General features: G+C 45.8%; 1 protein-coding gene across 1 annotated transcript; it reads left to right on the forward strand.

The window, feature by feature from the left end:
* Positions 1-1846: 1846 nt before the first annotated feature.
* On the forward strand, positions 1847-11348 carry LOC104263294 (cathepsin E-A). The gene is made up of 9 exons (XM_059816931.1): positions 1847-1902; positions 2074-2251; positions 5377-5494; positions 5997-6115; positions 6545-6744; positions 7402-7524; positions 8213-8357; positions 10978-11076; positions 11169-11348. Exons 1-9 carry the CDS (start codon positions 1847-1849, stop codon positions 11346-11348), a joined length of 1218 nt encoding a protein of 405 aa, XP_059672914.1.
* The last annotated feature ends 2598 nt before the right edge of the window (positions 11349-13946 follow it).

Genomic DNA, 13946 nt, shown 5'->3' on the forward strand with positions numbered 1-13946 from the left:
CCAGAGGGCAAGACATCTGCTCTGCTGTGCCTCAAGTGGCGCGTGTAGGCTCCTTGAGAAATGCCTTTCTGAAAGTTCACAAATGACCACAGCTATTGCTCACTGCTCCTTCGGTTTGGTGGCTGGGACGGCTGCGAGACAGAAAACGGGGTTGCTTGCTGAGAACATGTGTAAAACCTCCGAGTCCAAAAGAAACAGGGAACACTGCTCAGAGCTAGACAATTTAAAAAATTCACAATAAAATGGAAGTAAACATAAAAGCTGTGCGTTTATTCCTGCATTTTTTGAGATTTTTTTTTTAAAATAAAACATTAGAATAGAGATACTGGTGCTTTTTCAGATCCAAAGCTCTGCACACAGCTGTGTGACGACACCAGGCTCAGCCTTTGCTGAGAGCAGGTTATGTAGCCCTCACAATTTTGGAGGTAAGTTTGAAAAAACAAACCATATATTTCAAAATCCAGGGGACTAACGAAGAGAGCTCTAAAATCATTCATTTTAAGCCTCTCATGCCCCTCCTTCAGCAGCCTGACATAGCAAGGAAGGAGGCTTAAAGGAAGAGTTTTTAAGAATATCTTTAATATATGGTCATAATGATTTGCTTTACATTTATTTAAAGTCCATGCCAGGCATTTAGACCCCTTCTTCCCTCACAAATGCTATGTGTTTGGTTTTTTCTGCTGTTTTTTCTTGACTGGAGTGTTGCCGCTAGAGCGGATGATGACTCCTGCCTCCTCCATGTTCTTGACATTCATTCTTTGCTACACGCTGTCACACATCTGCTCTCTTTTGGAGGGGTTACTTAGCTCCAGTTCACCTTCATGTGGTGAGCAGTCTATTTTAAATAAGCGATGTATTGTGGGGGAATAATCATTATCGCTCTTTTCCCAGCATCCTAGCATAGTCTTTTGAACAAAAATGGCTGATTATTCAAATTTGGCTTTAATGTATGCTAGGCTGCAGTATGTAATTGCTCACTGCACTTTCTCGTGCAGAGGAAAGATTCAAAAAGTCTCGCAAGTAAATTGCAGACTCAGTGCTGAGCTTCCTCCCCAGGCAGCTAATGGGTTTGGGGTTGCTCTCTGTCAGATCAGAGTCTCTTTTTGACACCATTATTTTTCTGCCAGCTTGACTTGAACCTAAGTGTCAGGGAGGGATGGGAACCACTAACCTCAGGAAACTCGCAGGAAAATCAATCCAAGAGAGTGCGTCCAAATGTCTTGCTGAAATGTGTGCAAAACCACTGGCTGTTTATTACTGTATGTTGCAGCCTGACATGTTTTTTACTTTTAAGACCCATTTTTTCAGGTGGCAATCACATTTATGTTTAGACCGGAGCTCTCCCATAAATAGGGAATTACACTTCAGTTGTTAGGGGATGACTTGTCACAACCCTATCAAATGCCCATCTGCTCAGCCCTGCTTAAATGTCTCCTTGTACAAGGGAAATGGTTATATATTATGTCCTCTTTCTCTGCGTTGAACGCCTCCGGGCCGCTTACTTGGAGGGAACCAGGCAAGTCCTTGGACTGCTTCCTCTTTCCCATGCTAACAGGAGCCAAGCTCACCCCATTTGTTATATTTATGTAAAAGACATTAAGGATTGTTAGCAAAATGTCTATTTGGTCTAGACTGTGCCCTAGTTATCTGTGCCTTAGTAGCTTCACTGGACACCAATATTTGCACAATCCAGCGGTTACCCTGAGAGCAAATTGATCGGTTTTCTGCCAAAGCACTGACCTCCTGTGATTGATTGACCTGGCGAACGGCCGTCTGCTGACAACGGGGTATAAAAAAGGGACTTCTGAGTAAATGAGTGTCATTAGACTCCAAACTGCTTGGAGCCATGAGGGTGATACTGCTGGCTGTGGTTTACATCCCATTCACCGTGGCCATGGAACGGTAAGAAAACATGTCTAGCATCACTGACGTGTGTCTCAGCTGGCTTCCTGGGGTGACCCGTGCTTGTTGCTACCTGAAGTCTCAAAAACCCCAAATTTTTTAAAAAAGACTATATGAGAACTCTAGAAAGGCGATCCAGTTAATTTTTGTGTGTTTCTTTTATTTGCGTAGAATCCCTCTCATTCGATTCAAATCTATCAAGAAACAGCTGAAGGAAAAGGGAGAATTAGAGGAATTCTGGAGGAACCACCACCCCGACGTTTTTGCCCGGAGGTACCTGCATTGCTTCCCTGCAGATATTGCTTTATCGGTAGGAACTACTTCAGAAAGCCTGTACGATTACATGAATGTAAGTACAGTTTTGGTAATGCAATCTTAAGGACTCACTGTTCTCTTGAAGGCAGATTTTTTTCCCAGCACATTTGAAATCTAGTCTCTCAGTGAAATTATAGGGCTTGAGACAGCTCGTTGCTCTACGCTATAAATACTAGATCATAAAAAATTAGTTTACCTGTCTGCAAAATAAAGCTCATATGGATCTGGATTAGCATGGGCGGGACCCGGGTAGAAAGCTGATGTAATCTAGCTGTGGTAGTCCTGTGACAAGTATTGGACTTGGATGGGTCTCCAAGCAAATATGGAAGGTTTGCCTGTATCAATCTTGGTTGAGGACTGGGTTTTTAGTAGCAGAATCTGTTTACTTCATTTAGCTATATTCTATTTGTCAGAAACTTGGATGTTTACATGTTATAAAAAATCCCCCAAATCTCATTTATTTGATCACGTGGAGTCATAAATCAGTGATAACAAAGACCCGAGTAGAGGTTTGTTTTTTCTTCTTTTATTTCCTGAGCTTAATGTGTGTTAAATATTTGAGACTGACCTGGGTCTCACACTAACCTGGCTGAATTTACCCTCTAAACTGAGAAAGGAAAAATATGAGTTTCAATGGATCTCAGACAGGCAAGTCAACAGGTCAACCATTTTGTAAACTGTCTTTCTTGGGTTTAGCATTTTGTCCATTTGGTTGGTCTCTGTTTTTTAGTTTATTCAGTTCTTCTGTTACGCTTATCTAAAGGAAAGCTAAGTTGCAGAAATGCTGTGGAGGCTGCATCTGAACAGAAAAGGGAAGGGAAGGGAAGGGAAGGGAAGGGAAGGGAAGGGAAGGGAAGGGAAGGCCAAATTAATTCAGCAAGAACTTCCTGACACTTGAGAGCCATAAAGGAATATGTCAAGAGCAGCTAGAGATGTGTGTGAAGAAGAACAAAGGACACTGTAAAATTTCAACCTGCTCTAAAGCTTATCAAAGAGGTATAAATATCAAAATGACAAAGAAAAATCCACTTCCCCAGCATATCAAGCTAGCACCAGGAAGAGTTTTGTGGAGGTTTCAGTGTGGTGTGTTTGTAGGGTTATTTTCTTTTGTTTGGTTTGGTTTTTTTTATTGACCAGCATGAGTTAGAGCTGCCTCACTTTACAGATTAGTCAATAAAGGTTTGTTTAATTCAGGAAGGAATAAAATCCTGCTGTATAGCTGGATATTCTCTTAAATTGCGTGCTTGCTTGGCTTGTCATGATTATCTCATTCAGACCATAAACTCTGGGGTCAGAAACTGTATTCAGTGTATTAATTAACAAGTATGCACTTGAAGATACATATTCAAATATTTGTATTGGTACAAAAGGCTTGGCACTGGGTATTGCTTTTCTATCTGTGTTTGAATTCCAGAAATGCCTCTTCCTAAAAATAGGTCTCTTAATGCTGAAGTGCTCTTCCAGGGCCAGATAGGGGCACTCAGATACTTGCATTCGGGATGTGGATAAGCTCTTCACTCCAGCATTCACGTGTTCACAGACTATCTCTAGCTTCAATTGGTATCCAAGGACGGTCAGTGGTTTCCTTATCCACTGGACGAACTTCATTCAGTACAGTAGATACAGTGTCTGCAACAGAATTAATTTTTTAATTTGCTAATAGCTTCTAATTACAAAAGAAAAAGCCCAGCCACCTGTGACAGCATTTGTGCTGCTGGTTGGAGCCCTCTGACACTGGTAGAGGTTAGTTGTGCTGTCTTTGCATCACTCATGTGAAATCACCCATTGCAGTGAATGAAGTTAAATCCAGTTGCTGGCCGGTCACGAGCAGTGAGTGTTCTCCAGGGCTCAGTATTGGGGCCAGTTCTGTTTAATATCTTTATCAATGATCTGGATGAGGGGATTGAGTGCTCCGTCAGCAAGTTTGCAGACGACACCAAGTTGGGCGGGAGTTTTGATCTGCTTGAGGGTAGGAAGGCTCTGCAGAGGGATCTGGACAGGCTGGATCGATGGGCCAAGGCCAATTGGATGAGGTTCAGCAAGGCCAAGTGCCGGGTCCTGCACTTGGGTCACAAGAACTCCATGCAACGCTACAGGTTTGGGGACGAGTGGCTGGAAAGCTGCCCCACAGAAAAGGACCTGGGGGTGTTGATTGACACCCGGCTGAAGATGAGCCAGCAGTGTGCCCAGGTGGCCAAGAAGGCCAACGGCATCCTGGCCTGTATCAGAAACAGTGTGGCCAGCAGGAGCAGGGAGGTGATCGTGCCCCTGTACTCGGCACTGGTGAGGCCACACCTCGACTACTGTGTTCAGTTTTGGGCCCCTCACTACAAGAAGGACACTGAGGTGCTGGAGCGTGTCCAGAGAAAGGCAACAAAGCTGGTGAGGGGTCTGGAGCACAAGTCTTATGAGGAGCGGCTGAGGGAACTGGGGTTGTTCGGTCTGGAGAAGAGGAGGCTGAGGGGAGACCTCATCGCTCTCTACAATTACCTGAAAGGGGGTTGCAGAGAGGTGGGTGCTGGTCTGTTCTCCCAAGTGACAAGTGATAGGACAAGAGGAAATGGCCTCAGGTTGCGCCGGGGCAGGTTTAGATTGGATGTTAGGAAAAATTTGTTCAAAAGGGGTGTCAAGAACTGGAACAGGCTGCCCAGGTGGTTGAGTCACCATCCGTGGAGGTATTCAAAAGATGTGTTGATGTGGTGCTTAGGGACATGGTTTAGTGGTGGACTTGGCAGTGCTAGGTTAACGGTCGGACTTGATGATCTTAAAGGTCTTTTCCAACCTAAATGATTTCTTACTAATATCAGCAGGGAGTTGCCTGAAAGCCCACGTGGTTGTGTGAGAGCTTTGTCTTGGGGCTGACCTTGCCACCACTGAAGTCAGTGTAAGAGGGTTTGTTGACTTCATGGGGAACCTGACTGAGCATTTGCTTAAAAGGCTTTAAAATGCTGCACTGTTATGCATGCAGCTGGAGTGAAATCTGCTGCCTGCAGCCACGCGTGGAGCCAGACATACTTCCCTGTGGTGTGCATTTATGTTTAGATGAAATTGCACCAAACCCCCTGAGAAAGCATTGAGTGATGCTCCCAAGTCTGCTTTTTCCTCAGGAATAGCTCACCGGGAGACAGGCCGGGGCTGACCAGATTGTTCCTCCCCCAGGCGCAGTACTACGGAGTTGTGAGTGTCGGCACACCGCCACAGAGGTTCACCGTCGTGTTTGACACTGGCTCCTCCAATTTTTGGGTGCCTTCTGCTTATTGCATCAGTGAAGCGTGCAGTAAGAAACGTTACCCTCCCTTACGCTCCTCATGTCTCGGGTACCTTGGCCATTTCTCCTTTCCTAAGGAGCTCGCCTGCAGCAGGGATTTGGGAGGGGAGGATCTGGAGCATCCCGAGGCCCACTCTCCCCTCCCTGGCTTGCTCCTCTGTCTCTGCCCCTCCGTGCTGCCCTGCAGCCAGGACAGGCACCGGCTGCAGCTTCCTAACATCCCTCCACACCACGAGGTGCCTGATGTAAAAGGCATGAAAATAAACCTGGGAGAGCTACAAATAGTGGTGGAAATGCCCTTTTTTGTTTTGATTTGCCTTTAAAACCCAAAATTACCTCCAAGGTACAGAAAAACAGGGGTGCCTGTGGGGGAACGGGCACCTCCATTGACACCTTCCTCATAAGACAAGCAAAAATCTGCCTTGCCTGCAGCTCAGCCGGCTCTGCTTCGGGGTGCAGGCGCGATGCAGGAACCTCCCCTTGGTGCACAGATGTCATTTGTTTTGTGTAGGGGTGCACCAGAAATTTAAGTCCTTTCTGTCGGATTCGTACGAGCACGGAGGGGAAGCTTTCTCCTTGCAGTACGGCACGGGACAGCTTCTGGGCATTGCTGGCAAAGATACGCTGCAGGTGAGCGTCCACCTAAAACGGGTGTCACTCTCCAGGTCAACTGTTTTCAGGGCAGTTCAGATATTGGTCTTGCACTGGAAGACCTTGCCTGGTTCAGGCAAGGGCAGGGTGAGGTCCCACCAAGCTGGGTGCTGAGAGGTGTGGGTGCTGCTCCAGCTTTGGGCTACCCAGACAAATCCCCAAGATTTTATTTTGCATTTCTGCTTCTCTCCATGGGTTCTGTCCTGGGTTTATGAAGACACATCCACAGAATTAAGGTATTAAAAGGAATCGGTGCAGCCTACCCACCAAATGGGCACCTGCTATGTTGATGCAAGTCACATAAGGCTATCCAGGCATTATAAACTGAATGAATCCATTGAGATCAATCTGAAATGTGGCTCATTTCTTGTAACTGATGGTGTCTTTACTTTCATTTGTACTAAACAGATAAGTAACATCTCCATCAAGGGACAGGACTTTGGCGAGTCTGTGTTTGAGCCAGGAACAACCTTTGCCCTTGCCCACTTTGATGGTGTTCTGGGCTTGGGCTACCCCTCCTTAGCAGTGGGCAATGCTCTGCCTGTGTTTGACAGCATCATGAACCAGCAGCTGGTAGAGGAGCCGGTCTTCTCTTTCTACCTGAAAAGGTCAGTCTTTAAAGTGACACTGCCAAAAAAGAAGGAAACCTATTTTAATTGTTGAGACAACAGTGCATCTGTATAAATCTTCAATTCTAGAAAGTAATTTTCCCCATTTCTTTCTTCTTTTCCAATTTGACACTGACAAATATAGAGTGAAAAGGCAAATTGTGCTGGGGAGGACCATGAATTTTTGGACGGACAGTTATTCTTGTTGGAGCTGGTCATAAACAAAAGAAAAATTCCCAGCTCACACTCACCATGTCTGAGTTGCCAGAGGTTTCCTTCTGGCCAGTGGAGATGAACAGAAATGCCGTTCTATACCCAAGTAGCCAAATTTCAGAAAAGTAATGTTGTTACCTCATCTGGACCTAGCTGTAACTCCACCAATTTATCTAGTGTTTATTCTGAAGTGAGAACAGCAACTGGCTCAGCCTGCTTCTGATGCCTATTTTAGTCCTTGGCAGCCTACAGTAAGTATTCTCAGAGGTTGTTTGGAGGCTCTGAGTTGGGACATATGCAGTTATAATTTAGAAGTAATCCCTTTCAGCCGTCCATATCTGAATTTAGAAAGGGCTGTGGTTTGTCTTTTGCTTTTTAAGTGTAATCTCATCGGCGTATGCTGGCACACTCCCGTGTCTGTGTTAATATGTCTTCTGCTTTCAGAGGAGATGACACCGAGAATGGTGGTGAGTTGATTCTGGGGGGGATAGACCATTCCCTCTACAAAGGTTCAATCCACTGGGTCCCAGTCACCGAGAAAAGCTACTGGCAAATACACCTGAATAAGTATGTATGTATGTATGTATGTATGAAATACCTGGTGGAATTCACCTCCTCAGGTAAAACCCGCAGAGACAGAAACACCTGGCAATACAGATGCAGGAGGACCTGGCTGCAGTGTTTTACCCTTGTGCCTTTCAAAGAGGGGGTTCGCCAGGATGAGACTGGGGTTTTTAGCTCTCTAAATCTGCTGTGACATGGGTAGCTGGTTTCTGAGAGAGCATGTTAATATGTTTTAATATGATACACCAGTGGTCAAGTTGACTCTCGGTGGACTATTCAGTTAAGAGGTTAAGGCACCCAGGAACTGAATCCAGCTCCAGGTCCTGCTCTCATCTTTCCTGTTAACCTTGGTCAAAGTAGTCAGTGTCCCTTCAGTCTTCCTCCTGCTGCACAAATCGATAAGGACACATACCTGTGGGTGAGGACAAATTAATCAGCAGGCAACAAATGATTAGGGCTGTAGGATTCCTGAGAGAGAAAAGTGGGTCCACAAATGAGAAGTCTTCCTCATGCTGCTTCCTTTTATTACTTTCTTGTCTTTTAAAGATGTTCTTTTCTTTTAAGACTGGGAAAGCTTGGCAGCTAGTTTTACCTTCAGACTGTACTCTGGTACTTTAGCTAGCAATAATATGCTTCTTCAGTCACAGTGTATATGCCATTTGCTTAAAGATGCCTTGTTTTTCACTTGCAGCATAAAGATCCAGGGCCGGGTGGCATTTTGCTCCCACGGCTGCGAAGCCATCGTTGACTCAGGCACTTCTCTTATCACCGGCCCCTCTTCACAAATCAGGCGATTACAGGAGTATATTGGGGCAAGCCCATCGCATACTGGAGAGGTAAAAACTATACAGCCAGAAAACAGCCAGAGAGGAAGAGAAACTGGTATTTTGTGCAAAGAGCTTACAGGGTGGGAAAAAAACTGAAATAATTGCTCAGAAAGGTCTCAGCAGAAGCCTTGTTTCCAGGACAGCACTGAACTCAGAGCTGGTTTTGACCCGTCTGCCTTGCTGCCCCAGCCCTCCTCCCAAATGTCCACCTCCTCTCCCATACTCATCAGTACTGGTGTGTAAGGAAATAATGGGGGCGTCAGTTTGAGGAATTGATCCATACTCTACATCAGAGATAATTTTCTTTTGGAAAATCAGAGGAGCACTGCCATTCAAAGTCCCTGGCTATAGCCGTTGGCTCGCTCAAGCCAGGAGGGGTTCGATGCTGATGGCCATCTCTGTCAGCATCAAATGGAAAGGGAAACTGCAGCCCCACAATGGCTCCACTGACAGGACCACTCACTGTCAGCTTGCAGCAGAGCAGGCGGTGTTGTGCTGGGGCTCCTGGGAGGGACACACATCTGTGATGCTCGCAACGGTGGCTCCTGGCAGATGAGCCACAGGATGCAGGACCGACCTCGCTGTCTCTTATTGTCCCTCCTGAACCTCATTCCTCTGTCTCCTCGCTGGTTTTCCTCTCTTCCCTGCTGCTGTCTCCTGTGTCCCCCTTGGTGACATTCCCCACCAGTCCTCACCATCCCTGTCTGCCCTCTGAGCAGCACCTCCACCTCCTCCAGTGGGCCAAAACAGCCTTGATGTGTCGCTTTATGGCCTCTCTGGCCCCACACCTGTGGTCCCCAGCCCCCCGTGCCTCTCTGGGGGGCTTGTGTGAGCTGAGGTTGCTCAAGGTAGGTTCTCCCACTGCCTTGCCTGTGGGCTGGGCTGGGACGTCTCTCTGCCACCCTTCACATCTCCCCACTGGCAGTTTTCAGATGGCATGACCAACCCTTGTAACATCTAAAGCACTGAGATAACAAGCCTGAGATGGCTAAAACCACCTGCCTCCAGGGAGAGAGCAGCTTATTTTTACCGTGCCTTATTGCTGGCCCTTGGCTGACTCCCATGGGTAATTACCACGTCACCACAGCTCCAGCGCCCCAAGTAGAGCTGCCGCGTATGGTTGCTGTTAACTTTGCAGTTGTCTTGATCCTGACACAAAACTGCACTTGGAAGAAAATTAAGAGCGTTACGATTGCCCAGTGCACTGGACAAAGATCAAAGATGGAAGTGGACTTTTATTCTGCCTCCTTCTGTAAGAGGAGGACTTGGAGTTGTATCTGTGTAACTCGTGAAGCTTCTGATTCTTTCTCAATTAAACCTTAAATTTCATTTTTATTCAAATTTTCAGATACATGTCAAACAGTATGCTTTAATAACCAGTTGGTCTTATAATGGTTCATACTAATGGATATAGATAAAATATGTATTTCCAATGCACTTATATTAGTGTAATAGAAACAAGAAACGGGTAATTGCAGTATAAGTTTATATACTCCAGTGCTGATGCAAGAGCACCCAGCCAGCATCTCAGATTCTGCAAAAGCATCCTGAAAATAAGATTTTTCTATGACTGTTTTTGTAGCAACCACAGACAGGCTGAGTATATTGGCTCAAATTTATCCCAGTATAAGTGGGTGCATCCATCAGTGATTTTACCAGAACTTTTATCTCTTTCCAGCAAGGATTAATTTTTTTCTGGACGTACTAGCTATGTAAATGAACTATGTCTTGCTTCTTGTATCCTACAAACCATTATACTGGCTTTTTTACCCTTGTCCTCTGTATCCCATGGTTTATTTTGTTCTAATGGTATGACACCTGATAAGCATACACAAGATTTAGGGCTATGTTTTCATAAAGCAGATTTAACAACCACAAAAAAAGTAGATTCTTCCTTATAGGAAGCCTCTAAAACAATAACTTTAAACACTGCAGTTTACAGCAAAGTTCCCTCTGGGGCTTGGAGCATTCTGCAGTGCCATTTAACACACCAGTTGTTTCATGAAATAACTAGAAAGGCCAGGAAATGGTCTTCTGTGATACTGTAAGTGAATGTATTATTTATGGAAATTAATGGGCATACCAGAGTCCTTCTTCTGCTCTTTACATCCCATTCCAGGGCAGAGTGTAAAGTGCTGTGTTCCTCACTGGCTTTTTTTCCCTAAAACTATGATGTTACGGGAGGGAGCGGGGTGAGCTGCAGCCATAGGGCACCCCCTGAGTAGGCTGGAGGCAGCTCCCTCCACCCAGTCCCAGCCAGAGCATCGGAGGGCTTTTGCTCAGCAAACCTTGCTAACATGGGTTCACTGGGGCTCACTCACTCAGTTTTGCTTCCGAGTTGTACAGGGGGGATGTCAGAGTGCTCCTTCACCTTGTCTCTTTTGGGGCTCGTGAGGATTTCCATCAGCCCTGGGTCCCTAGGGGCTTTGGTGCGGTGGTCTGGGCTGTCAGGCTGGTTTGACCAAGTGCAGGAGCTGGAAAGCTGGAGGGCAGTGTTGGGCCATAAGTCAGCCTGATGCTGTTTCTCTGTGGTAAATTAACTATCACCTGTCACAAAAGTCTTGAGTTAAAAGGGCAATACTTAAAAAAAGGCAAACCGATCCCGTCTCAATCAGTGCATCGCATACAGTTTCTTGTAGACTGCAGAAGACTGTCCAGCTTGCCTCACATAAGCTTCACGATAGGACACCACGAGTACAAGCTGACAGCAGAGCAATACATCGTAAAGGTGCGTATCTGTGGGGTCCCTGGTCCCCTGTCCCTGCTCCCTGACCCGGGGCTGGAGCAGGTGGCCACAAGGACAGGTGCTTTCCCTTCCAGGAGTCTATGGAAGACCAAACCTTCTGCATGAGCGGCTTTCAGTCTCTCGACATCACCACTCGCACCGGCCCACTCTGGATTTTAGGAGATGTCTTTATGTCTGCGTTTTACTGCATTTTTGACCGTGGGAATGACAGAGTGGGATTTGCAAAAGCTGTTCATAGGAAGGATTACTACTGAGTCGTGACAGCATTTATACTGCCTTAACTCGAATGTTAATGTAATGATCTTCAACGCACGTGTGAAGAAGGGCTTTAACTGCAACTCTGGACCTAAATGCAGTCATGTTTGGGCTTTGGGGTGATCCTTGTCCGGAATTATATAGTTTGGTTCAATCTCTATATGTTTACAACTGAGAAACAATTTTTCCTGAACAACTGATGGACACCACAGCTCTCAGGATGAAGTGAAAACAGCTCAACACTCAGGTTTGCAAAAGAGCAGGAAGGATAAAAATGCTGAACAGTGCCAGGCTGACAAGATAGCAGTTATGAGTGAAGGCAACTAATCCCAGTCTGGTCTGGTCTGGGTACCCTTTTTTCTTCTCATGTGCTAGTTTCTACCTCATTTCCTACTGCTTTCCTTTTCCTCACTATTTTCCACAGCTGGGGTTTTGTCCAACCTTGTTTCTCTTTACATGGGCTTGCTCCAACCAGTTTATATAAAGGGGAATTTGACTGATGCCTGTGTGGCCACTAATTTCCACTACTGTTCCTTGCACACAATTTCCTGCTCCTTACGCCATCTCTCAAACCTTCTTTTTCCCTTGGGTTCATTCTTGCTTGAGACTTTTCTCCTCTTTTGGGTCTCAATGTTCAATGTCTGTGTCTTAGGTCAGATGATGCTTTTAGCATCTGACATCTCTGCCCCATGGCAGCATGGGCATCTATTCGCATTACAAAAACCAGACTGCAACCCTTGCAAAGGGAGCTGCAAAGGGATACTGCAGCGTCCCTCCACCTCAGATGAGTTATGAGACCAATGCACCAGCACTAGACATCTACTACCCCTTCCTCAGCCACTTCTTGTCAGCAGTGGTAGCAGCTTCAGCACTGGCAGAGGTGTGAAACAGCCACGGGTAGCTGCGCTGATTTGGCAAAAGAAGATTCACTTCAATTATACCCATTGGAGTACTTTTTTGCATTGCTAAAGCTGATACTGCCACCGTACACGTGAATAAAACTTAACCAAGCAAAATGTGATTTGGTCTTAGTGCTGTTTCAGTTTCATTTATGTTTTCTTATAGTGGTTCCTGTGCCGGAGAGCTGGGGAGGAGAGGGTGCAACAGCAATTGAAAATCCGGGTTGCTCTGCAGCCTGGAGGGGAGAGGTGGGATGTGTTGGGGTGTTGTGTCTCCCTAAAGCCGAAAAATGTCTGCAGCCCCAGCCCTGGGCACTGGCCACCTCCAGGCAGGGCAGGGCCATGAGGAACTGGAGACTGGCCCCACTGCGGCATCGCTGGGGCAGGGGCTGGCAGCCCCGGGGGACTTGCTGCTGACTCCTGTCTGGATGTGCTTAGCACAGACCAAACGCAACATCCATTACTGGCCTTGGCAGCGTTACAATCATGGCCCCTTAGATTTTGAGGCTTCAGTTGTAAGGCTCAATAGTATTACTAAAACGAGACGGTTTGCCTGTAGGTATCTCTGAAATACTGATCATGCCTGCCAGTATGAAATACTCCCTCTCTCCTGTGCATGTTTTCATAACTCTCTATTTGCCGCCACGTTGTGTTACACATTTGGCATCCAGACTATCCACCTCTAGCAACGGGGACTCTGCTGTTAGTTCTCTCTTTGCAGACTGAGCTGTATGAAGTTACCATGTATTTCAGGCCAATCTTGCCTTGTTTCCCCATTGTCCATATCACTCTTAAAGAGTGACCATGAGCTAACTTACTTGTCTAGAAAATGTCATTTGTTTGGTCATAAACTAAGACAAGCAAACATCTATAGAGCCCTATCACTCATTTAACAGCAGTGGGGTATTTTTGTTTTCTCTACTATGCAGCAGACAACACTCCGGTACATTTCCATTATTTCTAAAATAAGTGTATATTCCTCAAACATGATCTTGCAGTCAGAGTTAGAGATCTGTTATTTATTTGGAGGGTTTTAAGGGTGGTGGGACATGTCCCTGCAGCCGGTTGGTCCCTGCACCGACATCTCGACCCTACAAATTCCAGCGCAGAGCGTGAAAACATCCTAGAAATAGGTGAAAAGTCAGGCAGCACATGCAGGGACTGGCCCTCTCTTTGTTCTGATGTATCTCATCCTGCTCAAGATTAACACCAACTGATGGGAGCAAGCTGCTGCTCTGACCTATTTGTCTATCCTAACCCTATTCTCTCCTCAGTCTTTCCCAGCTTTGCCAACTTCTGTAGGTCTGCCTCGCTGTTCCTGGTAGACATCAAGCTGACTTGCGTGGAAGGTCGAACCTTTGCCAGAAGTGCTTCTTGGTAGTTCAATACAGTCAAGATGACTATGTTTCTCTAAGTGCCTTTATTCATGCAATAGTTTGACATTGTTTATACTGGTGGACATGAATTGTAAATTGTTGGGTTTGCTAAAATAGTCCATTTACCACACTAAGGCAAAAAGTTCACTGAGAGAAGTGCCTAAGAGAGCACATAATCCCAAAAGATAATTTAATACAAATTAGAGCCCACAGATGTTTGTGAAAGTGAGATAACAAACTAAATGAGGAGAGGAAATTTTTCTGATAACTCATCCCAGCGCTAGCTTCTTTACAAGCAACGAACAGAATATTATAGCTAACC

This window comes from Gavia stellata, chromosome 4 (genome assembly GCF_030936135.1).
Source record: "Gavia stellata isolate bGavSte3 chromosome 4, bGavSte3.hap2, whole genome shotgun sequence".
Lineage (NCBI taxonomy): Eukaryota > Metazoa > Chordata > Aves > Gaviiformes > Gaviidae > Gavia > Gavia stellata.